At 52.0% G+C, this 26,697-nt stretch overlaps 2 protein-coding genes across 2 annotated transcripts; one reads left to right on the top strand and one right to left on the bottom strand.

Moving 5' to 3' along the window:
- The first annotated feature begins 367 nt into the window (after positions 1–367).
- Positions 368–18,142, top strand: CDR2L (cerebellar degeneration related protein 2 like). Its single transcript, XM_012453745.3, has 5 exons — positions 368–861; positions 11,292–11,404; positions 13,397–13,545; positions 14,421–14,585; positions 15,537–18,142. Exons 1-5 carry the CDS (start codon positions 783–785, stop codon positions 16,426–16,428), a joined length of 1,398 nt encoding a protein of 465 aa, XP_012309168.1. The 5' UTR covers positions 368–782; the 3' UTR covers positions 16,429–18,142.
- A 5,279-nt stretch (positions 18,143–23,421) lies between these two features.
- On the bottom strand, positions 23,422–24,328 carry LOC105718141 (serine/arginine-rich splicing factor 3-like). The gene has a single exon (XM_064369165.1). It carries the CDS (start codon positions 24,212–24,214, stop codon positions 23,720–23,722), a length of 495 nt encoding a protein of 164 aa, XP_064225235.1. The 5' UTR covers positions 24,215–24,328; the 3' UTR covers positions 23,422–23,719.
- Positions 24,329–26,697: the final 2,369 nt, after the last annotated feature.

Below are 26,697 nucleotides of genomic sequence, written 5' to 3'. Positions count from 1 at the left end.
ACCTAGGGCGATCTGCCCACCTCGGCCTCCCAAAGTGCTGGGATTACAGGAGTGAGGCACCGCACCCGACTGGTGAGCAGCCTGCTCTAGGAGCTGAGTAGCCAGCTGTGAAAAAGAGACAATATTCTTGCTACAGAGATCTACGAGACGACAACTTCTAAAATAACATAATTTCAGACAAGAAACGTAAACTGAATCGGTCGTGGCGGGAGGACGAAAGGGTTGATCTTGGAATTCCCAGACCAGGACACAAGAGGGTCCCGCCCTCGGCCCCGCCTCCATCTTTGCATGCGCCTCCTGATTGGTCGGCGGCGGCCGGCCCCACCCCGCGGAGCGGGGCTCCGCAAGCGGCAGGCGGGCTCCACCGAGATGCAGCGGCGGCTCCGGGTGTCGCCAGGCGGGCCAGGGGCAGTGCGGACCCAAGCCGGGCGGGGGGCGCCCCCCGCGGCACCCGCGCGCTCCTAACGCCCCAAACCCGCCTGCGGGCCCGGATCCTCCCTGCCAGCGTCCCACCCGCTGTCCCCGCCCCTCCACCCTTTGTGTCGCCGCTGCCCGCCCGGCGCCCCCGGCTCCACGGGATCCCGGCCGGGCCGGACCGCGGCAACGCGCCAGGCCCCGCGTGGGCGCCCGAGGGGCGGCCGATGGCGAGGGGGCGCGGCGCGGGCGCTGTAGCCCGAGTCCCCTACGCGGGAGGCCCGGCCCGCCTCCGCCGCATTGTCCCGGGCCGCGCGACCCGGCCCTGAGCCGCGCTGCCGCAGCACCCGCCAACCGCCTGCCGGGCCATGCGGAGAGCCGCTGGGATGGAAGACTTCTCCGCGGAGGAAGAGGAGCCCTGGTACGACCAGCAGGACCTGGAGCAGGGTGAGCGCGGGGGTTCCGGGGGCAGGAAGGCGGGGAGCGCCCTGTGACCCCTGTCCGCTTCTCCATTGTTGGGCGCTATCACCCCGGGAGGGGCTGGGCTGGACCCGGCGCGCCCGACTTGAAGGAGCGACGCGTCTGGAGAACCCGGACGTGGAGAGAGGGGGCGCTGCCCGAGAAGATGCGGACCGGACGGGTGGAGACCTGCAAAAGTGGGGGGCAGGGGGCACTCTTCCTATTTTCCCAGACGACAGGGCATCCGTCATCCAGCTCGCCCACCCCGTCCTGGAGGCAGCAACTGCCCAGCCGCCCCTGGTATTGTTAACGGGCCTGAGCACTGGCTGGGAGTCTTTGGAGGCCGGGAGGCGGCTCCTTCGTCATGTTTGGCTGGAAGGGTGGCGCGTGTGTAGAGGGAAGTTATCTCACGCCAAAGCCAGCAGCACCCGTCCCTGCCAGGATTTATAAGCTCTAAGACTCCCAGAAAGTTTCCCTAACTTGCTTCCTACTCAGGGAGAAGTGGTGCCGGGTCCTTGCCGGTGAAGAAGCAGAAAGTCGAGTCTCCCATCTGCCTTCGAGAGTCGGGAGTCGCCTAGCCCTCCCCTGCCCGGTCCCCTTGCAAATGGCTCCTGGTTTGGAGAGGGTCAAGGTTCGGAAATTCCGGCCAGTGTGCCAGATGAGAGACAGAGTAAAGAGGGATCCACCTCCGCTGCCCACAGCTGCCATCTGAGGGCCTAATGGGCGACTGCAAGGGGGTTAGAAGCTGGTGATGAGGTGGCCGAAGTGACATCACTGGGAGTGGGGGTGGGGCTGTTGGGACAGGAAGGAGGAGGAGGCCTGCTGGAGTGGAGTTCGTCTACCCTCTCCTCCCCCAAGATGCCTCGTTCTTGGATGGTGAGAGCTGGAAGGGGGGAGGAAACGTGTCCAGGGAGAAGTGACCTTCTCACAGTCTCCAGCAAGCTAGGTGGGTGTGGACACAGGTCTGCTGCAGTCTGTGCGATCGTGGCCTACTGTGATATGCCCACAGCCTGGTCTCCATCCACAAGGCCCCAGAGGGCTGGCTTTGCCCTCATGTGCAGCAGCTACCCAGATCCTGCAGCCCCTGACCTACTTCCCCACATGGCCAAGATTGGCTGGCAGATGAGGCTCTGTCCTTGTGCTCAGGACCAGGGTTAAGCATAGCCTCGGGGAGACCAGGGTGGGACTGGGGATGCTGGGCTAGACCCTGTCATGGTCTGTGCCCTGGACTCTAGCCTCAGCCTCCTTTGCCTGGAATGAGATACAGCCCCCCTCAAACACACACACACATCCCCACACACTGTGACAACGCCTGCTCCCATCCTGGGCACTAAATTTTTCCAGGGACACCTATTAGGCTCCCCTTAAGTACCAGGCACCATCCTGGGAGCTGGGAATAGTCACAACCCTGACCCTGAAAGTATACCTTGGCAGGTGAAGGAGGCAGGCTTGTAACTAACTGCAGGTGGCACAGTATTTTTTTGTTTTTGTTTTTGTTTTTGAGACAGAGTCTCGCTCTGTCACCCAGGCTGGAATGTAATGGTACAATCTCGGCTCACTGCAACCTCCACCTCCTGGGTTCAAGCAATTCTCTTGCTTCAGTCTCCTGAGTAGCTGGGACTACAGGGACGTGTCACCATGCCGGGCTAATTTTTGTATTTTTAGTAGAGACAGGGTTTCACCATGTTGACTAGGCTGATCTCGAACTCCTGACCTCAAATGATCCGCTTGCCTTGGCCTCCCAAAGTGCTGGGATTACAAGCGTGAGCCACTGCACCTGGCGGGTGGCACAGTATTATGAGCAGTGGTGAGGGCTTCCTGGAAGAGGCAGGCTTGGAAGGAAAGATTGGAAGCTGAGTTCTTGAAAAGATGGTTTTCAGGGAGGCTGATGCTAATATTGTTGCTGTCTCACTTAATTCCTGCACCCCTAATGAAGCCTTTGGCACTGTTCCTGGCCCAGATATGGAAAAGGAGCCAGGGCATAGGGGTGGGAGATGTGCAGAGATGTGCAGCTTCTTGAGAAAGAAAGGTATCTGAGACTCCACCTGTGCTGGGGGAGGGATGGGCCCTGCAGACCCCTGCTTCTCTGGCCCTGCTGGTCTGCAGCTGTCGGCCTGGCCTGGCAGCCAAAGGCCAGGAACCAGGAGGGAAAGCAGAAATGATACAGTCTCAGAAGAAACTGGAGCTTCCCAGCAAAAGCTGGATGTTTGTTTGCTGTGGGCCAGGTGCTGTGCTGAGCCTGAGGACATAGTCTCTGCCCTCAGAGGACTCTACATTCCATTAGAGGAGATAGAAATAGGATCAAACTCACAATGGTGTTAGAGTGTGAGGGGTTCTGCAGCTGTAGGCCCAGCGACAGGGACAGCAGAGACTCAGAAAGGTTTATGCCAAGGCCCTTTTGAGCTGGAAACTCCCCAGGAGAGGGAGGGAAGGAGGCATTCAGAGGAAGGGATGCTTGTAACCAAGTCATAGAGCGACGTTAGAAGGCTGGAAAGTGAGGAGTGAGGGGCTGAAGGAAGAATCAGACACGGGTACTGAGGCATTCCCATGGGCCCTGCCCGCTCTGTGCCCCAGGGGCCAGGCATGGAGAGCTGGATGGTGGGACGGAACCAGGGCCAAAGGCCAGCCATATTGGGTGTCAGAGGCCTGTTGCATCTCCCAACCCCCAAATTCTCTTCCACACAGCTGCTCCCTGGTTGCCTGTGAGTGGCCCAGAAACGGCTTTCTCAGCCAGCCACCTGGTCTCCCCTCCCGTCTGTTTCCTCCTGCCCCAAGGACAGGCCCTGATTCCACTTTCCAGAAGCTTGACTGAAGAGATCCTGTTTGACTTCGGTGCTCTGTCCTGGTGGAAGGCGGCCGTGGGGACAAGCAAGGTCCTAAATTCTCACTGTTCCCTCTGCTCACTGCCACGAGCACCTGTGAAAATAGAAAAAGCCATGAATTATTAAGCACTGGCACTCCATCTCTCGGCCCGCCTCCCTCCCCCACCTTGGACCAGGCACGGCAGGCCCTGTGAGTTCCTTTTTCCAGGCTGAGAGGCAGCTGCTGAGTCACAGATTTGAAGTCCTTGGTACCCATGCTCCCTGCCTGCCTTGCTGACCTTGAGTCCTCAGCCTTGGGAGAGCTCTGACCTGGCAACAGGAGGGGGGTCCTGCCTCCACCCCAGTTACCCCAAAAGTGACCTGACCCTGATTCTGTGAACCCAGAGTGGCTGACAGTCATGGCCTGGAGCTGAGAATAGGACCCCACGGCCCTGCCAGGTGGTACTCATGTCTACTGCCTGGGGCCCACACCCTTACCTTCGTCCTCCCTGTACATGTCCCCTGTCCCTTTGCCACCTCTCTGCTCTGGAATCTATGGTGCCCCAGCCAGTGAGGGACAGTGGGATTTCTAGGTTTCTTTTTTTTTTGAGATGGAGTTTCACTCTTGTTGCCCAGATTGGAGTGCAATGGCATAATCTCAGCTCACCGCAACCTCTGCCTCTCCAGTTAAAGCAATTCTCCTGCCTCAGGCTCCTGAGTAGCTGGGATTACAGGCATGCACCACCATGCCCAGCTAATTTTGTATTTTTAGAAAAGATGGGGTTTCTCCATGTTGGTCAGGCTGGTCTCAAACTCCCAACCTCAGGTGATCCACCTGCCTCAGCCTGTAATCCCAAAGTGCTGGGATTACAGGCATGAGCCACCACACCTGGCCTTCTAGGTTTCTTTTCTTTTTATTTATTTATTTATTTATTTAATAGAGACAGACTTTCTCCATGTTGGTCAGGTTGGTCATTGGTCAGGTTGGTCTCGAACTCCTGACCTCAGGTTATCCACCCACCTCGGCCTCCCAAAGTGCTGAGATTACAGGCGTGAGCCACCGCACCCAGCCTCTAGGTTTCTTTTGAAAGACAGGCTCTGAGCTCCCCAGACAGTCCTTCTCAGGCCTCTGGGGTATTGCTTCATGTAAAACCACTAAATCCTCCTGAAGGAGTCTCCAGAAAACCCTAGGGTCCAGGCAGGGGAGGTGCCAGCCCAGACTTAATGTTTTGGTTTTTTTTTAATTTTGACCTGCACAGTTCAAACCCATAGCCCAGACTTAGCACCTTTCCCGGTTTGGTCCAGTGTGTCCCATTCATCTAGCTGTGACAGGCTGTTACTCCGTGTCCACTTCATGCCTAGCCAGCTTCCTCATTCTCCTGTTCCGAGACCTCTCTCCTCTGAGCCTGGAGCAAGCACCAGCCCTCAGCTAGCTGGTGTCCTCTCCTTAGCACTTGGCTCCACTCAGTACCCTGCTCTACAACTTCTAGACTCTTCCCTGATCCCTCCTGTGAGCTTTGAGCAGCTTAGCTTGCACTGTGATCCAGTTTCCCTAAAATGATCTGAGACCTGCCTCTCCACCCCCTACAACTTCCATTGCTTCTCTTTCTGCCCATCCCTGAATCACTAGCTGGCTGAAGTCGGTTCACAGCCTTCAAAGGGCAACCTTCGATGTCTCTGGTGTATAGGTTGGTATACCACCCTGGCCTGCCAGCATTAGAAATATACACACAGCGCAGACACTCACCTGGAAGGGGGGGCAAGACGTTGCACTGCACTCGGCCTTTCTTCCCTTACCTCTGATTCGGTGGCTTTGCACTCTAGCTAAGCTGCAGGGGCTCCATGCAGGCCACTCACATGGAGCGTGTCCTCCGACACCCACGGCAGGAAGTGGAATCAGTAGCAATGGCCTCTTTGCAGACCATGTAACAGTTTCCAAGGGAGGAAACATTTAGAAGGGTAGCCCTTTGATCTTTTTCATGTATATCTCAACTAGTGGAAACTGTTCAGGGATGAGCTGAATTTCAGCCCCACTATGGAAAACAGAAAGATAGCATGACTCTTTCATCACAAACTGAAGGCAATCTTGCCCAGCTCCTGAGTCCTGAGTTATGCCACACACGTAACATAGCACAGAGCTATAGTTTAATCTTCTTTTTTTTTTTGAGATGGAGTCGTTCCATTGCCCAGGCTGGAGTGCAGTAGCACGATCCTGGCTCACTGCAACCTCCACCTCCCAGATTCAAGTAACTCTCCTGTTTCAGCCTCCTGAGTAGCTGGGATTACAGGTGTGCGCCAGCAGCCCAGCTAATTAATTTTTTTATAGAGACAGGGGTCTCTCTATGTTGCCCAGTTCAATAATCTTTACATCAAACTTCACACTTTGTAGATACCTACAGACTTTCGCCCAATTTACAGTTAACAAATTCATACAGCATATATCTCATTCCCTTACTAGGTTTATGTTAAGTAACTAGTTTTTGATTTTTTTGGTTTTGTTTTTGTTTTAAGATGGAGTCTTGCTCTTGTTACCCAGGCTGGAGTGCAATGGCGTGATCTTGGCTCACTGCAACCTCCGCCTCTTGGGTTCAAGCAATTCTCCTGCCTCAGCCTCCTGAATAGCTGGGATTACAGATGCGCACGACCATGCCAGGCTAATTTTTGTATTTTTAGTAGAGACGGGGTTTCCCCATGTTGGCCAGGCTGGTCTCGAACTCTCGACCTTGTGATCCACCTGCCTTAACCTCCCAAAGTGCTGGGATTACAGGTGTGAGCCACAGCCGCCAGGCATTAGATAATTAGTTTTTCTTGGCAGCCTCATCAGAAAGTTAATTGCTCAAGGCTAAAGGTTCTTATCTATGATTTATGATTTTGCTTCTTTGTTGTTTTTTAAATGGCTGAGGTAGGTATTTGGGAAAGCTGCTTTTGTTTTTCCAGGTTAAGTGGCTGCAGCCTTGCTCTAGGATAGGAGCTTGCACTCCTTCTCCAGAAGACATCAGGACACAGGGCCCTCCTTTGGCTAAAACCCAGCCCTGGAGGCTCCACTTTGGCTGTTTCAAAACCTCGCCTCTGTGCACAGGAGCAGACTTCAGATTTGTTCTGTCAAGCAGCTCGGCTTTCACGTCCAGGCTCAGTGGCTGGTCAGGGCCCTCTGCCTCTCATAAGGCAAAGCCAGTTCTGCCCCCAGCTTGGCTGTAGACCCAAGGCTCTGCCCTCAGCTGCCCACCGAGAGTCACTGCTTGCCCAGCTCGTCCCAAAGGAAAACTTCCCACCCCAGGTCTAGGTTTCTTTTCAAAGACATCCCTTGGGCTCCCCAGCCATTCCTTCTCAGGCCTCTGTCCAATGCACAGCAAGGGCTCAGCTGAAACAGCCGTATCTAGGAAGCTTTCTGTCCAGGAGTATACAGCTCATCCATCCTCCAGGGACCCTAGAACTATCGCGATGTCTAAAAAGAGAAAGCAGTAGAGAGCTGGATCCCTGAACCACATCGTATTGGCCCCAGTAGAGTTGCCTTTACAGGTCTTGATCTGATTTACATCGTCAGCCTAGATTGAGAGCTGTTTTAAGAAGCAGCCTCATAAAGTGAAACAGACCAGTGCTTTCCTGGACAGTCTTTTGACAGGATGCCTCAAGAAGGACTACCTTTTGTCCCAGGAATTCTGTTTCTAGACCTACCATTTGTTCCAGGTACCTAGACCTACCCTTTGTTTAAGGAATTCTGTGTCCTAAGGAACTGCGCGGTGATTTGCACAAAGTGTTTTGTACAACAAAGTTAATTAGTTTCTTTCCTTTTTTTCAGAGATAGGGTCTTGCTTTGTCTCACTGGAATGCAGTGGCGCAATCATAGATTACTCTAATTTGAAACTCCTGGACTCAAGCAATCCTCCCACGTCAACCTCCCTAGTAGCTGCAACCACAAACATGCACCACCATGCCTGGCTAATTTTTGCAATTTTTTTGTAGAGATGAGGTCTTGGGCAGGTATGGTGGCTCACGCCTGTAATCCCAGCACTTTGGGAGGCTGAGGCAGTGGAGCAGGAGGTCAAGAGATTGAGACCATCCTGGTCAACATGGCAAAACCCCTTCTCTACTAAAAATACAAAAATTAGCTGGGTGTGGTAGCGCACGCCTGGCAGCTGAGGCAGGAGAATCACTTGAACCCAGGGGGCGGAGGTTGCAGTGAGCCAGGACTGGGCCACTTCTCTCCAGCCTGGAGACATAGCGAGACTGTCTCAAAAAAAAAAAAAAGAAAAAAAGATGGGGTCTTGCTGTTTCCCAGGCTAGTCTAACTTTTGGCTTCAAGCGATCCTCCCATCTCAGCCTCTCAAAGCACTGGAATTATAGGTATGAACCACTATGCCCAGTCTACAGTTTGCTTTTTTTTTTTCTTTTTGAGAGACAAGGTCTCGCTCTGTCCGTCACCCAAGTTGGAGTGCAGTGGCACAATGACAGCTCACCAAGTAGCTGGGACAAGTGTGTACCACCACACCCAACTAATTTTCTTATTTTTTATAAAGACATGGTCTCATTGTATTGCCCAGGCTGGTCTCGAACTCCTTTACTAAAACAGTCCTCCCACCTCGGCCTCCTGAAGTGCTGGGATTACAGGCATGAGCCACAATGCCTGGCCTGGCCTGGCCTATAATTTTTAAATCAGTCTTTTGTTGTTGTTATTGTTATTGTTGTTGTTTGTGTGTGTGTGTGTGTGTTTTTGAGGAGGGGAGGTTATTGGGGATTTTTTGAGACAGGGTCTCTCTCTGTCGCCCAGGCTGGAGTGCAGTGGCACAATCTCGGTTCACTGCAACCTCTGTCTCCCAGGATCAAGTGATCCTCCTGCCTCGGCCTCCTGAGTGACTGGGACCACAGGCACACGCTACCATGCCTGGCTAATTTTTATGTTTTTAGTAGAAACGGGGTTTTACCATGTTGGTCAGGCTGGTCTTGAACTCCTGACATCAAGTGATCCAGCCGCCTTGGCCTCCCAAAGTGCTGGGATTACAGGCATTAGTCACTTCACCCCGCCTAAATCACCAGTTTTTAAACTTTCTGTACTGTTTGACTATTTTTACATCAATTGTGCCTTATGAAAAACGGTAAGATGTTTTTGAAAGAAAACAGTCTTGTGAACTCAGCCTGAGCCTGCTCTAACAAACTCTTTAAAAACCCGCCCTCTCTCACCTTTCTCTGTCTCTGGATTAAGCTGCCTAAATCTTTTTTTTTTTCCTTAACAGCTTTATTGAGATTTAATTAACACACAATTCACTCATTCAAAGTGTGCAATTTAATGGTTTTTATTGTATTCACAGAGTTGTGCAACCATCACCACAATCAATTTTCTAATATTTTTATCACCCTGCCTCTTTGAAAAACAGTGCAGGCGCAGTGTCTCATGCCTGTAATCCCAGCGCTTCTGGAGGCCGACGTGGTTGGGTTGCTTGAGGTCAGGAGTTTGAGATCAGCCTGACCAACATGGTGAAACTCCGTCTCTATTAAAAATACCAAAATTAGCTGGACATGGTGGTGGGTGCCTGTAATCCCACCTACTTGAGAGGCTGAGGCAGGAGAATGGCTTGAACCTGAGAGGCAGAGGTTGCAGACAGCTGAGATTGCCCCACTGCACTCCAGCCTGGGAGATAAAGCAAGGCTCCATCTTAAAAAAAAAAAAGCAAAAAAGAAACAAAATATAATAAATATATGTAATATACATATGTGTGTTGGGAGGATTGTATCTACTCCAAATGTCTAGGTACCATCAAACAACTCAGACCCACAAAGAGAATTTTTAGGGATTTTAGTATCTGCCGTTTCCTTCTAACTCCTCTCTACCCACCCATCCCCCACAACATCCCCCTAAAAACAGGACAATTCCTTCCCAGCCTTTCTGACTTGTGCTCATTTCCCTTGGACTGGGGTCGGGGAGGGAAGGTTCTACAGGGCTGCTGGGGGAAGAGGATAGTTCTGCTGCCCAGGGAAAGGAGAAGGTTTGAGAGAGGAGCACATGTCACTAGGGTCAAATGGTACCCAACCAGAAGGAAAACACCTGGATTCTCCCCCCAGCATGGACATAAGCCAGCCAGGTGACCATGGCTAAGTCACCCTGCCATCCTGCTTGTTATCCATAAAATCAAGAAGTTGGGCCAAAGAGTTCTGAATCCTCTTCCAATTTTAACATTCAGCAAGCCCTTCTGCTCTCTGCCTCTCAGCAAGCTCCTATTCACCCCCTTTTTTTTTAATGAGACGGAGTCTTGTTATGTTACCCAGGCTGGAGTGCAGTAGCACGATCTCGGCTCACTGCAAACTCCGCCTCCCAGGTTCAAGCCATTCTTCTGCCTCAGCCTCCCAAGTATCTGGGATTACAGGCTTGCGCCACCATGCCTAGCTAATTTTTATATTTTTAGTAGAGATGGAGTTTCACCATGTTGGCTGGGCTGGTCTCGAACTCCTGACTTCAAGTGATCCTCCCACCTTACCCTCCCAAAGTGCTGGGATTACAGGCGTAAGCCACTGCACCCAGCCTCCTATTCACCCTTCGAAGTCCAACTCGGAAGCTGCTCATTTGCCTGAGCCTCCCAGGGAGAGTGAAGCTCTCCCTTGCCTATCACCCCATGGCACCTCACCCCTGTGTCCATCCATGCTCTTGTCAATCACTCACTCATTCTTCCAAAAAGACAAATTATGCACTGACTCTGCTAGATACTGTCCTGGGACCTGGGGATATTCATGAGCAAAACATAAAAATCCCTGCTCCACCAGGTGCTGTGGCTCACACCTGTAATACCAGCATTTTGAGAGGCCAAGGTAGGAGGGTCACTTGAGGCCAGGAGTTTGAGACTAGCCTGGGCAATATAACAAGTCCCTGTCTCTACAAAAAGTTCTTAAAAATTTTGTAGTACCCTTGCAGTCCCAGCCACCAGTACTATAGTTCCACACCTATTCCCAGGCGAGATCATATGCACTGCAGCCTTGAACTGGGCTCAAGGGATCCTATCCCAGGCAGCCCTATTGCACCACCTTTTTTTTTTTTTTTTAAATAGAGATGAAGTCTCACTATGTTGCCCTAGGAGGCTGAGGGAGGAGGATCGCTTGAGCCCAGGAGCTCAAGGCTGCAGTGTAGATGATCACACCTGCGAATACCCACTGCACTCCAGCCTGGGCACCATCTCAAAAAAAAAAAAAAAAATGCAACAGCTGGGGTTGCCAAAAAAAAAAAAAAACCTGCCCCATGAGCTCACAGCTAGTTGGGGGAGATGAAGAAGATAAAGGAGTAACTTGCTTGGAAAATTAGATGGTGCTAAATGCTAAGGAGAAAAATGAAGTAGGGGAGAGAATGCAGGGCAGGGAACAGTGTGACTTTGAATCAAGTGGTTGGGGAAAGATCTAAGGAGGTGACAGGCACAGAATTGAAGAAGAAGGGGGAGTAAGTCCTGGCGGTGTCAGGAAAGAACATTCCAGGCAGAAATAACAATCAGTGCAAAGGCTTAGCTCCTGTCTTACCTCTCCTCCCAGGCCTGGAGGCTCCCAGTGTCTTGGTTACGTTGGGGTCACCTAGAGAAGATGCTTGTAACATGGACGGGGGTCCTCTGCTTTGTTCTCATGCTCCTGTTTCTCTTGTCCTAGACTTGCACTTAGCTGCAGAGCTGGGGAAGACTCTGCTGGAGAGGAATAAGGAGCTGGAGGGGTCCCTGCAGCAGATGTACTCCACCAATGAGGAACAGGTGCAGGAGATCGAGGTGAGGGCCCTGCATGTGCTTGCCCACACCCCTCAGGGGCCCCTTGGCCTGTGCGTGCCTTTATGCAACTTAGAATGAAGTGCCCTTTGGGAGGCCGAGGCGGGCGGATCACGAGGTCAAGAGATCGAGACCATCCTGGCCAACAAGGTGAAACCCCCATCTCTACTAAAAGAATTACAAAAATTAGCTGGGCGTGGTGGTGCACGCCTGTAGTCCCAGCTACTCGAGAGGCTGAGGCAGGAGAATTGCTTGAATCCAGGAGGCGGAGATTGCAGTGAGCCGAGATTGTGCCACTGAACTCCAGCCTGGCGCCTGGTGACAGAGCAAGACTCTGTCTCAAAAAAAAGAATAAAGTACCTGCTTATCAGACACAGCTGTGGCCCAATAGCCTGGTACAGTTCACAACCGTGCTGTCCCATACAAGGATAACACAGCTATCCCAGGCAGCCCTATTGTGCCGCGTTTTGTTTTGTTTTGTTTTGTTTTGTGACGGAGTCTTGCTCCTTTGCCCGGGCTGGAGTGCAGTGGTGCAATCTTGGCTCACTGCAACCTCCACCTCCCCAATTCAAGCGATTCTCCTGCCTCAGCCTCCTGAGTAGCTGGGATTACAGGTGCACGCCACCACGCCCAGCTAATTTTTGTATTTTTAGTAGAGATAAGGTTTCACCATGTTGATCAGACTGATCTTGAACTCCTGACCTAGGGATCCACCCACCTTGGCCTCCCAAAGTGCTGGGATTACAGGTGTGAGCCACGGTGCCCGGCCTTTTTTTTTTTTTTTTCAATAGAGACCAGGTCTCACCATGTTGCCCACGCTAGTCTCTAACTCCTGAGCTCAAGTGATCCTCCTGCCTCAGCCTCCCAAAGTGCTAGGATTACAGGCATGAGCCACCACACCCAGCCTGAACCGCCATTTTTTAACCCCACTCAGCTAAAGACAGACACATCAAAGCAAACTTGTCCTTAAAAGGGGGAGGAGGGGCCGGTCGTGGTGGCTCATGCTTGTAATCCCAGCACTTTGGGAGGCCTAGGTGGGTGAATTACTTGAGCCCAGGCAACGTAGCAAAATGTTGTCTCTACAAAAAATACAAAAATTAGCTGGACATGGTGGCATGCACCTGTGGTCCCAGCTACTCAAGAGACTGAGGTGAGAGGATTGTTTGAGCCTGGAGGTTGAGGCTACAGTGAGCCGTGATTGTGCCACTGCACTCCAGCCTAGGCAACAGAGGGAGACCCTGTCTTAAAAATAAATAAATAAAATAAAATAATTTTTTTTTTGAGATGGAGTCTTCCTGTGTCGCTGAGGCTGGAGTGCAGTGGCACAATCTCGGCTCACTGCAACTTCTGCCTCCCGGGTTCAAGCAATTCTCCTGCCTCAGCCTCCCAAGTAGCTGGGACTACATGTACCTGCCACCACGCCCAGCTTTTTGTATTTTGTGGAGACAGGATTTCACCATGTTGGCCAGGATGGTCTAGATCTCCTGACCTTATGATCCACCCGCCTCCACCTCCCAAAGTGCTGGGATTACAGGAATGAGCCACCACTCACAGCCTATAAAAGAATTTAAAAGTTAAAAAAAAAAAAAAAAAAGAGGCCAGCATGGTGGCTTATGCCTGTAATTCCAGCACTTTGGGAGGCAGAGGCAGGCAGATCACTGGAGATCAGCAGTTCAATACCAACCTAGCCAATATGGTGAAGCCCTGTCTCTACTAAAAATACAAAAATTGGCCAGGCATGGTGGCAGACACCTATAGTTCCAGCTACTCAGGAGGTTGAGGCATGAAAATCACTTGAACCTGGGAGGCAGAGATTGCAGTGAGCCGAGATCGTGCCACTGCACTCCAGTCTGGGCATCGAAGCGAGAATCTGTCTCAAAAAAAAAAAAAGAAAGAAAAGAAAAAAGACAAAAAAAGAAGTAGGAGGAGCATCTAGGCAGAGACATTTGCTCCTGCCCAATCTTAAAAGGTTACTCAATGTCCTCCCGCCCCCAGTACCTAACCAAGCAGCTGGACACGCTGCGGCACGTGAACGAGCAGCACGCCAAAGTCTATGAGCAGCTGGACCTGACGGCCCGGGACCTGGAGCTGACCAACCACAAGCTAGTGCTGGAGAGTAAGGCTGCCCAGCAGAAGATCCACGGGTGAGGGCCCAGCTGAGGGCTGGGGGCCGGGCGAAGGAGAGCCCAGGGTTGGGTATACACGTGGGCCTGTGGGCTGGTGGGCGTGACTCGTGCACCTCTCCCTAGGAACCTGGGATGGAAGGTCAGCTTGCCCTTGTCGATTTTGTGTGATTTAACATTCAGGGCACAACCTTGCTTTAAGCACCAACTATGCACCAGGCTCTGTTTTAGACACTGGGGATGCCACAATGGGGAAACAAAGGCATCGTCCTGCACTGTGAGAGCTCACAGCCTGGAAGAGGAGGGAAGCATGTCAATTTTTTTTTTTTTTTTTGAGATGGAGTTTTGTTCTTGTTGCCCAGGCTGGAGTGCAATAGCATGATCTCAGTTCACGTAAACCTCCCGGGTTCAAGCAATTCTCCTGCCTCAGCCTCCCGAGTAGCTGAGATTACAGGCATGCGCTGCTACACCTGGCTAATTTTGTATTTTTGATAGAGACGGGGTTTCTCCATGTTGGTCAGGCTGGTCTCCAACTCCCACTCTCAGGTGATCAGCCCACCTTGGCCTCCCAAAGTGCTGGGATTACGGGTGTGAGCCACCTCGCCCAGCCGACATGTAAATATTTTATGGCAATGCAGGACAATAAGTGATAGAGGAGTGACAAGTAACTGAGGTGGCACAGAGGGGATGTGATCAGCTTGCCTTGTAGGTATAAAAGAAGGGCGGGTCCTTGGGCGTGCAGAGAATTCCCCACCCTACCTCAGACAGCAGCTCAAGGGTACCTGTCTGTCCCCTACCCACATCCCTCCATCTTCAGGGAGCCAGGGCTGCAGTGAGGCACACTGACCCCATCCCCTTAAAGTCCTTCATTTATGTATCCACCTTCTCATCCCCAGGCTGACAGAGACCATTGAGTGCCTCCAGGCTCAGGTGGAAGAGCTGCAGGCCCAGGTGGAGCAACTGAGGGGCCTGGAACAGCTGCGAGTGCTCCGGGAGAAGCGCGAACGCAGGCGTACCATCCATACCTTCCCCTGCCTCAAGGAGCTATGCACCAGCCCCCGGTAGGTGAGAGTGCTGCTTCCTGTCTGTGGGATTGCCAGCCAGGGGAGGAAGGGGAGGCGGCAGGCAGCAGGGGAAATGAGAGCTGGTGCATCATCCAGGCCATCAGGGAGACTGGTCCTGTTGCTAACGATAGTCATAGCAGCTGGCGTTTACTGAGCACTGGCTGTGTGCTGCCACTGTGCTGATTGAATTCTTATTGTAACACTGTCAGGGGTGTTTTATTATGCCTGTTCTCCAGATGAGAAAATTGAAGCTCAGAGGTTATGTGTCTTATCCAAGGTCACCTGTTTAGTAAGAGGTACAGCCAGGATGCTAACCCAGAAGGAGTAACCCCACTGTGCTTTTCGATTCCCATTAAATCTAAGACCAGACAACCACTTAATGGAAAAATACATATTACATACGTAGTGGGTGTTTCAATAAGGGTCCTGGCAGGAAACAGTCCCTTACACAGAGTAATGGAGAAGTTAAATGAGGAAGAGGTGTGGGCAGGGTGTAGGGAAACCACTGAGAGACTGTAGCGCCCCAGGGTTGCAGCAGAGAGGACCTGCTACCAGCCCTAGGCCTCAAAGAGCAAGGGAGAAGGGAGGTTACCAGCACCGAGGGGGCATGGAGAGGGTTGCCTGGCCACCATTAAGCATGGAGAGCCCAGGGAGAATACACCCCACGGCCTCTGCTTCCGCCTCGGACCTCTAGCCAGTGCCTCCCCTCCCATGGACCAAGCTCAGGAAAGAAGGAGGCGACCTGGCAGAGGCGGTCCGTGGTGGTCAGCCTCTGGGGGCAGAGAGCAGGGGGAGAAGGGTGGAGGAGAGTGGAGAGCCAGCGGAGAGGAGCAAACAGTATTTCAGCCCAGAGAACGAGAGAGATGTAAGCGCCCTGGCTGGGCTGCTTGGCCTTGGCCGCGACCACTGCCGTCTCCTCCGCCCCCATCCCCCTTGGCTCCCCACCAGGTGCAAGGATGCTTTCCGCCTGCACAGTTCCTCCCTGGAGCTGGGCCCGCGACCCCTGGAGCAGGAGAACGAGCGGCTGCAAACCCTGGTGGGGGCACTGCGCTCCCAGGTGAGCCAGGAGCGGCAGCGCAAGGAGCGGGCGGAGCGCGAGTACACGGCGGTGCTGCAGGAGTACTCGGAGCTGGAGCGGCAACTGTGCGAGAAGGAAGCCTGTCGCCTGCGCGTGCAGGAGCTGGAGGCCGAGCTGCTGGAGCTGCAGCAGATGAAGCAGGCCAAGACCTACCTGCTGGGCCCGGACGACCACCTGGCCGAGGCCCTGCTCGCACCCCTCACGCAGGCCCCTGAGGCCGACGATCCCCAGCCCGGCCGCGGGGACGACTCGGGTGCCCAGGACGGCGTCTCCTCGCCGGCTGCCTCCCCAGGCCACGTGGTGCGCAAGAGCTGCAGCGACACCGCACTCAACGCCATCGTGGCCAAAGACCCAGCCAGCCGGCATGCAGGCAACCTCACACTGCACGCCAACAGCGTGCGCAAGCGGGGCATGTCCATCCTGCGGGAGGTAGACGAGCAGTACCACGCGCTGCTGGAGAAGTATGAGGAGCTGCTGAGCAAGTGCCGGCAGCACGGGGCCGGGGTGCGGCACGCCGGCGTGCAGACCTCGCGCCCCATCTCCCGGGACAGCTCGTGGAGGGACCTGCGGGGGGGTGAAGAGGGCCAGGGGGAGGCCAAGGTGGGCGAGAAGAGCCTGAGCCAGCACGTGGAGGCCGTGGACAAGCGACTGGAGCAGAGCCAGCCCGAGTACAAGGCACTCTTCAAGGAGATCTTCTCCAGGATCCAGAAGACCAAGGCTGACATCAACGCCACCAAAGTCAAGACGCACAGCAGCAAGTGACCCTTGCCCGGCCTGCAGCCTCCCTCAGGGTGGAAGCTGTGGGTCCCTCAGGCCCGGGCGGTGCAGCCTCCAGAGAGCGAGCACCCTTTAGCGGCCGGCCACCGCAGCACGCCGCCCCCTGATCCGGAAGCGCAGCATGTTCCCTGCCGAGCAGAGGCAGCCCACCCGTCCTGCCTCCCAGGAGCCCTTGGCCACCTCGCGCCAGCCCAAAGGCGCAGCTCAGAGTTCAAAGCCAAATGTCCCCACTCCCCCAGGGATCCCCCACCTCCCCCAGCCCCCGGCTTCCTGACCCTGCGCCTCACCTTCAAGCTGGTGACCAGGCTTCTGAAAGCCATTCTGGATCAGTTGGCTTTTTTAAATTTTTTGGTTACGTTTGTTTTTTCTAAGAGATTTGCAATGCAAGGTCTCCTTGACCCCTTGCCACAACTGGAAACACTTGAAAGGGGACCCCAGAGGCAGCTGTTTCAGGGGTTTCCTGGACCACCTACTGCTTCTCCCCAGCCCTGATGCGCTGATATTTCCTTAGCACCAGCTGTCCCACTCCCAGGGTCCTGACCAGGTCAGACATGTCCCCGTCAGGCAGAGCAGGAAGCCTCAGCTGGGCCCAGAGTGTCCCTGACCCAGCCCTGCCAAGGACAGGCTTCTCCCTGGATACCCCGGGCCCACCGCAGATCTGTAGCTAGTCAGAAGGAGCCCCTCCACAGAGCGGCGCACTGTGTCCCTCAGAGCCGGCCTCCTCAGCTTCCAGCCCCAGAAATCCCTGCTGGGCTTTAAGCCTGCCAAGGGCCGGGAGAGTGGGGTGCCCCCATCCCTTCATACTGCCTCCAACTAATCGAGCTTGGCCTCTGCCTGTCCTCTCTGTGCTTGCCCCATCTCAGGGACCATGATGTCTCATTCACTGCACACTCCCCACAGGCCAACCCTGGCACAGGTCATGTCTGCAGCCCCCAGAATATTCTGGACATGCACTACCAGCCAGTGGTCCCAGTGTCCACCCCTGCCTCCCCTTCACTGGGGACTGGGATTTTTACCCCATGCTGCATCGTGTTGAATTGGGATGGGGTTAAGGAACATGTTCCCTCACTCCCTTCCTCCCATATATTGCCTGCTCTTAACCTCCCACCTTTGTGGGGGGCTTTTGAGGACCCAGCGGAGTCAGGGGTTTTGCTTCAAGATGTCAGAGAGTCAAGGTTCAGCTAAGAGACACCCAGGTCCCCAGCTTGCCCTGAGCAGTCCTCCAGGGCTTCTAGTTCCTTTTGCCGCCCTTCCTGAGACCCTAGAAACCAGAGGAGCCATACAGTCAGCGGAAGGCAGGGGCCCTGGCCTCTGCACCGGGAGCCCAGTGGAAACCTTCATGCCTTATTTATTTCTAATGGGTAAAGGGGTTTTCTTACCAAGCATCCCTGACCTCCTGGAAACACCACCTGCTTTCTGGGTGGCTCTGTGATGGGAACGGATGGTGACTGCGTCCCTCTGTACATGCAACTTGGAAACTTTTGTCTTTGGGGCTAGGCAGCTCCCTGCCCTCCATGTGTCTCTGTTTTCTGGGGGAGAGGAGTGTGGAGGGGTTGGGGGAAGAGCTCCAGCCTGTTTGCTCCCCAGCTCTGTAGTGGCAGACCAGCGTCACCTTTGAAGTATACATGAGAGAAATATATTTACAAATGCTTTATTCTCTTCTTTAATAAAAAATGCACCAGTATTCTAAAAGCAGAAATGGCCCATCTCTGTGTATCTCACACACCTGCCTTGCATCACACCCAGCCACGGGAGAGGGTAGCATCCTGGGTCCCACTTCTCCGAGACAGAACAGCGCCAAATAGCAGGCCTAGGCAGAAGTTTCTATATTTATTGTGAGCCACCTAGGGATACATGGTGAACAACTCAGCAGGGCTCCTCTTCCCTTGGAGTTTACATTCTGGTGTGGGGAGATCCACCCAAAATATACAAACAAAAGATAGCATGATGGAAAAATCAGGGCAGGAGGGCAGTGCTACCTGAGCTAGAGCACGTGAACTCAACAGGGTGAACCAAGTTTAAAAAAAAAATCGGCCCAGTGTGGTGGCTCACGCCTGTAATCCCAGCACTTTCGGAGGCTGAGGTGGGTGGATCATGAGGTCAGCAGATCAAGACCATCGTGGCTAAGACAGTGAAATCCTGTCTCTACTAAAAATAGAAAAAAAAAAAAAATTAGCCAGATGTGGCATGTGCCTGTAGTCCCAGCTACTTGGGAGGCTGAGGCAGAAGAATCGCTTGAACTAGGGAGGCAGAGGTTACAGTGAGCCAAGATCGCACCACTGCACTCCAGCCTGGGTGACAGAGTGAGACTCCGTCTAAAAAAAAAAAAAATAGGGCCAGGCATGGTGGCTCACACCTATAATCCCAGCACTTTGGGAGGCCAAGGCGGGTGGATCACGAGGTCAAGAGATTGAGACCATCCTGGTCAACATGGAAACCTCATCTCTACTAAAAATACAAAAAATTAGCTGGGTATGGTGGCGCATGCGTGTAATCCCAGCTACTCAGGAGGCTGAGGCAGGAGAATTGCCTGAACCCAGGAGGCAGAGATTGTGGTGAGCCAAGATCGCGCCATTGCACTCCAGCCTGGGTAACAAGAGCGAAACTCCATCTCAAAAAAAAAAAAAATAGACCTGGTGCAGTGGCTCATGCCTGTAATCCCAGCTCTTTGGGAGGCCAAAGTGTATCACTTGAGCTCAGAAGTTTGAGACCAGCCTGGGCAACATAGCAAGACCCCTCTCTACAAAAATGTAGCAGAGCATGGTGGTGTGCACTTGTAATCCCAGCTGCTCAGGAGGCTGAGGTGGGAGGATCATGAGCCTGGGAGGTCGAAGCTTCAGTGACCTATGATCACACCACTGCACTCCAGCTTGGGCAACAGAGCAAAATCCTGTCTAAAAAAACAAAAAAGACTTACATAATCATATCTAGATATATAAATACAGCACATGAAGAGATATACAGTGTTACTAAAATTCCTGGGAGAGGAATTGGCAATTGGGAGAAAATGTCTAAATAGGCTCTTTGAGGTGGGAACGGGGGGGCGATCATGGGAAAAAAAGATTGAGAAATGCTAAGCGAGGATGGTCAGGGCGCTGCTGGAGAGGTGATGATGAAGCTGAAACCTGAAGGCTGGGGAGGAACCAACGGGGAAGACCAGTGCAGGCCCAGGGAGCAGCCGGGGCAGAGGGTGGAGGCCAGCTCCCAAGGGCCCTGCACGGAGAGCTCGGGCCTCCTCAGTGCAATGAGAAGCCACTGCAGGGAGTCCAGGGCCGGACTGATACCCTGAGGGGCCATGAAGGATGGAGAAGCTGATCTGTCCTTGGGAAACCACCCATTGATGACACAGGACAGTCACAGGAATGACAAGAAGGCCATCTCCTGGTGTTCTTCAAGCTAATAATCCCCACACCTCTCTTCCATATACATAAAAGCCTCACCACTCCCATTCTTCCTTGGTACATAGAGGGGCTCGTCTTCTGAAGGGGTCCCCATCACCCAGATTGCACCAGCCTCCCTCTTGTTCTGGAGGTGCAATCTGTTGGGTCTTCTGTTTTCCTCAATGCAAAATGATAGGCCGGGTGCGGTGGCTCACACCTGTAATCCCAGCACATTGGGAGGCTGAGGCAGGCAGATCACATGAGGTCAAGAGTTTGAGACCAGTCTGGCCAACATGGTGAAACCTGGTCTCTACTAAAAATACAAAACAATTAGTCAGGCGTGGTGACGCATGCCTGTAATCCTAGCTACTTGGGAGGCTGAGGTGGGAGGATCACTTGAAACTGGAAAGCGGAAGTTTCAGTGAGCCAAGATGGCACCACTGCACTCCAACCTGGGTAACAGAGTGAGACTCTGTCAAAAAAAAAAAATGCATCAGGGGCAGTGGCTCACACCTGTAATCACAACACTTTGGGAGGCCTAGGTAGGCAAATCACAAGGTCAGGGGTTCAAGACCATCCTGGCCAACATGGTGAAACCCTGTTTCTACTAAAAATACAAAAAATTAGCTGGGTATAGTGACTGGTGGCTGTAATCCCAGCTACTCGGGAGACTGAGGCAGGAGAATCACTTGACCCTGGAAGGTGGAGGTTGCAGTGAGCCAAGATCATGCCACTAAACTCCAGCCTGGGCAACAGAGTGAGACTTGGACTGAAAAAAAAAATGCAAAATGATAATGTTTTTTCAAACTTCCCATGCTCTACCCAGCTCTCTCCAGATTTAGTAATTTCCATCCTGAACTTGAGAATTGCTATGCAAGCTCAGATATTGGAAGCCTAAAAACAGGATGGTGGGTCTTGACCAAAGGGACACCTCTAGGGTATCCTCCTTCACCTCACACTGCCAACCCCACCCACCCCTCCTTGCACCAGCAGCCTGAGTAACTTCCAAAATCGGTGAGGAAAATGCTCCTCAATCTTTGAGGGGTTTCTTGCTGGCTTCTTCACTCTCCCATCTCCAAACAAAAAAGGCAGCTCTGTGGACCCCAATTCCACCAGCCCACATGACCTGAGTCTGTGGAAAAGCTTCCAAAGTCTTCCCGGGGAAGTAGATTCAGGACTCAGCTGGAGCTGGGGAGAAATGCAGGCTTCCCTCCAAAACTCCTTCCCCCATTGTCCTCACGGAAACAACTTCCCTCAAACACAGGAGGTGAGGTAAGTGTGATGTGGGGTCAGGTGCAGTGGCTCACACCTGTAATCCCAGCACTTTGGGAGGCTGAGGCAGGAGGATCACTTGAGCCCAGGAGCTGGAGACCAGCCTGGCCAACATGGTGAAACCCTGTTCCTACTAAAAACCCAAAAACTAGCGGGGCTTGGTAGTATGCACCTGTAATCCCAGCTACTCCAGAGGCTGAGGTACAGGAATTGCTTGAACCCCGGAGGCGGAGGTTGCAGTGAACCTAGACCACACCACTGCACTTTAGCCTGGGCGGCAGAGCCAGACTCTTGTCTCGAAAAAAAAAAAAAATGTGATGTGGCAAGCCCAGGTCTGGGCCCCAAACTGCTGTGCCTACTACATCAACTGAACAGCGTAGGGGTTTTACAAGGGCAGCATGCAAGTGGCTGTTGGGTTTTCCCATCCTGTTGTCACCTGTCACCAACAAGAGGGGAGCAGGTGGTGATGTATACATGGAGCCATCACACCCGAGAGGTGAAGGGAAGGAAGCCATGGCATGTATCCAGCTGCCCTTCTCCCCTTCAGCATTTTTTTTTAAGACAAGGTCTTGCTCTGTTGCCCAGGCTAGAGTGCAATGGCACAACTGTAGCTTACTGCGGCCTCCAACTCCTGGACTGAAGTGATCCTCTCCCTTCAGCCTCTCCAGTAGCGGGGACTACAAGTGCACGCCACCATGATGGTTTTTTGTTTGTTTGTTTGTTTTTTCCGCAGAGACCAGATCTTACTATATTGTCCAGGCTGGTCTTGAACTCATGCACTCAAGTGATCCTCCCACATTGGCCTCCCAAAGTGCTGGGATTACAGGCGTGAGCCACCATGCCTGGCCTCCCTCAGCTTTCTAAACTGCCCTGTGGATGCATTTCTTTCCCTCTTCCCTCCTGATCACCACTTTATCCTTGCTCAGTGGACAGACACTCCCTGCTGCCTCCCCAGGGGCTCCTCCCTCATTTTCTCCTCCCCTGAACTGGCACTCTTCTCCTCTCCCAGGCCAAACCCACTGCACCATTTGGAGAGGAGAGCCAGCCAAATAGACCTGCCTCCACCCTCCCTGGGGATCCTGAGCTGAGAGCTGGGGGGTGGCTCCAGTTTTAGGGGACGAGGCAGATAAGGGGAAGCAATGAAGGAAGTACCTTCCAGGGAGACGGCGGCGCGCTGCCCATTGCCTCAGGGAAGAAGGAAAGAGGGTTTGGAATAGAGCTTGTCAGCCTGGATTTCCCACTCCAGGGCTACAGAGGAAAAAAGACAACAGTAATCAGGTCTGTGAAAGAAAAAGAAAGTTCCCTTAAGGAACCTGCATCCCTCAGCAGCAGCTAATTTTTGTTGCCTGCTGACTTCATGCCAAGCACGGTGTTAAATGTTTTATATGTGTTTACTATCCTCAAAAACTTTATGAGACGACTATACAATCTATAAAATCTCCCTTTTACTGGTGAGGATACAAAAACTTAGAGGTTAGGTTAGTAATTCAAGGTCACTGAAATATTCGAGCTTAGCTAGGCACAGTGGCTCATGCTTATAATCCCAGCACTTTGGGGGGCCAAGGTAAGCCGACTGCTTGAGCCCAGGAATTCAAGACCAGCCTGGGCAACATGGTGAAACCTTGTCTCTACAAAAAAATACAAAAATTAGCTGGCACCTGACTGTATTCCCAGCTGCTGAGGACACTGAGGTGGGAGGATCACTTGAGCTGGGGAGGCCACGGTTGCAGTGAGCTGGGATCACACCACTGCACTCCAGCCTGAGTGACAGAGCAAGACTTTGGCTCAAAAAATAATAATAAAATTTTAAAATAAAGTCGTATTCACAGCTACCAAGAGTTAGGATATGGACTTTTTTTTTTTTTTTTTTGAGACGGAGTCTCATTCTGACACCAGGCTGGAGCGCAGTGACATGATCTCGGCTCACTGCAACCTCTGCCTCTCCGGTTCAAGCAATTCCCATGCCTCAGCCTCCAGAGTAGCTAGGACTACAGGCGTGTGCCACCATGCCCAGCTAATGTTTTGCATTTTAGTAGAGACTGGATTTCACCATGTTAGCCAGGATGATCTCCATCTCCTGACCTTGTGATCTGTCCACCTCAGACTCTCAAAGTGCTGGAATTATAGGCATGAGCCACTGCGCCTGGCCTCTATTTTTTTAATAAAAAAATAAATATTCCAACTTAGACCTGACCAATCCACCATGCTTCATCAATCCACCAGGCCTCATTGCACAATCCCTATCTACATAAAATGATGAGTTTGGTTTTTTTGTTTGTTGGTTGGTTTTCTATTTTTATTTTTTATTTTTTTTTATTTTTGGGCGAGTTTAGAGGTTTATTATCAGTCTATGCATAACTAAAATTCAAAGCAAATTCAATTTTGCTTAAGGGAACATTGTGAAGTAACAATTCTTGGTATTACGTGCCTCATATGATCCATTTCAAACCATAGAGAATTACACCTTTGTGTCACTGTTTCAAAAGACAAACAAATTTGAACAGCTAAAACATCTTAAAAATGCACCAAGCTTATGAAGTCTCAAACAAAACTTGAATTTTCTGTACATACTCCTGTCAAATGAAGTAATTTCCTGTACACCACTTCTCTTGCAAACTGGTCTTCTATTTCCTTTCATTTGACCTAGAACGGCTACGAGACCTAGAGAAGGATCGGGACAGCTTGTGATTTCTCTCCCGAAACAGCAATCTCTCTCTTCTCCTCTCTCTAGAAAGGGACCTGCTCCGGCTGCAAGAGAAGCTTCTCCTTCTTGGAGATCTGCGACGAGGTGGAGGACTCCTCCTACGATAATCATCTCCAGGACGACGGCCCCAAGAGGGAGGTGGGCCACGATTCCTACTTCTTTTTTCACCATTAGACAGTTCCACTCTTACACGGCAGCCACATAGTGTTCTTCCATCTAGCTCTCGGACAGCATCAGCTGCGTCTCGGGGACCTTCAAATTCGACAAAAGCAAAGCCGGGAGGGTTTCTAGCAACCCACACACTTCGGAGTGGTCCATAGTAGCCAAAAGCCCGTTCCAATTCGGTCTTGTTGCCATTGTTTCCAAGATTGCCTACATAAACCTTACAGTCCAACGGACAGAAATCACGATGCATTTCAAGATCTAGGGTAAGAAATGCAGAGGCTCAAATCCACACACTCCGATGCGTCTTCCCGCTTTCCTCCGGCCCAACACACACCAATGCTCCAGCTCACCCGGCGTCCACGAAATGGCGGCTGTTTGTTGGTTTTTTAAAGATGGGGTTTCACCACGATGGCCAAGCTGGTCTTAAACTCCTGACCTCAGGTGATCCACTCACCTCGGCCTCCCAAAGTGCTGGAATTACAGGCGTGAGCCACTGCGCCCGGCCTGAGTTTGGTTTTTTGTTTATTTGTTTGTTTGTTTGTTTGTTTTTTGATATGGAGTCCTGCTCTGTCACCCAGGCTGGAGTGCAGTGGCACTAGCTCAGTTCAGTACAACCTCCACCTCCTGGGTTCAAGCAATTCTCCCCAGCCTTAGCCTCCTGAGTAGCTGGTATTACAGGCATGTGCCACCCTGTCCAGCTAATTTTTGCACTTTTTGGTAGAGACAAGATTTCACCATGTTAGCCAGACTGGTCTTGAACTCCTGACCTCAGGTGATCCACCCACCTTGGCCTCCCAGAGTGCTGAGATTACAAGCAAGAGCCCCCATGCTCGGCCAATGATGAGTTTTAAGAGGCCATCTGACCCAGGACAGTCCAGAGGAGAAGAAAGGGGAATCCTGTGGACCCCTTACATAGGAATAGTACCCCAACTCAAGGGCCCTATAGAAGGGCTGGTGTCTGCAAGCTCCTCAGCTGCCAGGAATGACCTCTTTCCTCTCTTCCCCCATGAATGTCCCCTCCCTGAAGCATCATCTCAGCCTATAGAGACCCAAGGAGGGGAAAGGGAAGACTGGCCTCAGCCTTCAGTTCCCATCTTTCTGCGGAAACAGGTGGCCCCGTTCTGGCCTGTTTCTCCCAGGGTCCCCATTGTGGATAGTTCATGGCAGCAGCAGGTAAGAGGAGCTTGCCAGCTGCTCTTCTCTCCACCCCAGGACAGCTTGTCTCTTTCTCTCTTCTACCCACCTCCTCTCCCAGAATCCAGGCCACCAGATGGCCTGAGCAGGCTGTGTTTATTTGGGGCCATGGAAACCTGCAGCTTCCTTTTCCTATTGCCTTGGGTCAGGTGCAGGGCTGGAGCCCAGCCTCAGAGCAATGACGTCATGGAAAGGTTCTGACTATTCCTCATAATCCCTTAGCCCCCGATCTGAGTGAATGCCTGATTTTGCTCCCCTGAGCAGTTACTCCAGTTGCCATGGAGATACCTCATTCCCTTTGAGGTCTTGGGACTAAGTCAGATAGGAAGGGACCCAGGAGACTCCTTCCAACCAATTGCCACCCCTTCCTAGTCTAAGCTTATAAAGCCATTACTTGGAAAGTGGTTTATTCCATCTTAAAGATTTGCTGCAGCAATAACGCTAAGATGGTAAAGGCTTGGTTTGATGACAGTCTCCTATTTCAATCAGCCAGCATCCCCAGGCTGCTAAGTTGTTTGTTACGCTTTGGGACGTTACACTGTCCATTGCCTCTACTGACCCCAGGACATGCAAATAAAATGGCTTCTTTTGTTTTATTTTGTTTTGTTTTTTGTATTTTTTTGTTGTTGTTATAAAACGGCTTCTTGTTTGTTCCTCAGGATGCATTTATTTAGCTTTTTCCTAAAAATAGAACATAATTATGATTTTTCCTAAAAATAGAACTCTTTATTAAGAAACCACCACTAGCATTACTAATAATTACGAACGTTTATTTAGGTGTGTTTCCACTTACCACATTGCCTTTCAACAAAGTTAACTTAACTAAGGTTTAGCTGTTTGCAAACACTGCGCTCTACTTTGAACCTTTTTCAAAATTAAAGCTTGTCTGGAGTTCATCCCTTAACAGCCCTATGAACGGGCTCTAGTTGGCCGGCAGTTCTCTGAATTCTCTCCCTACCTCCCCAGGCTCCCCCTCTCTCCTGGCTGGAAAAAAGCACCATCTTGCTCCATAAAGCTGTGGGTCGGGGGATGATGTTCGACGTTTTGGAAACATTTCTTTCGGTGACCTGCCTCCTCCTCCCATCTGGTATTTGTCCTGCAGAGCAGCTGGATATAAGGCATTACACACAAGTGCTCGGCGGGGAGTTTGCACATAGGCTGACACGTAAAAAGAGCCTAGCGTTCCCTAAAACTCAGCTCTACCAGAGCTCACCTTTCAAAAGCACATTCCCACAGAATTCATTTTATCAATACTCATGGGGTGCCCACGATGTGCCACGTTCTGCGTGCTGGGGATACAGCAGTGAGCTGGTGCCCTCCTGGAGCTCACATTCCGGCTAGGAGACAGCAATAAGACAATTAGGACTGAGTGATTTTTTTTTTTTTAATTAAAATTTAGAACTACCACGCAGACTAGATTTTTTTTAAAGGAAGAGAAAAAAGATAAAGTAGAGCAGAGTAAAGGGGCTGGGAAGCACGCGGCGGGCGGGCGGGACATGCCCCAGGCTGGCCGGGCAGGCCTCGCTGGTGTTTGATTGA

Source organism: Aotus nancymaae, unplaced genomic scaffold (genome assembly GCF_030222135.1).
Source record: "Aotus nancymaae isolate 86718 unplaced genomic scaffold, 86718_ANA_hifiasm-v0.15.2.pri h1tg000089l, whole genome shotgun sequence".
NCBI lineage: Eukaryota > Metazoa > Chordata > Mammalia > Primates > Aotidae > Aotus > Aotus nancymaae.
Note: the sequence above shows the minus strand (reverse complement) of the source record. Positions and strands in the feature narration are given on the sequence as shown.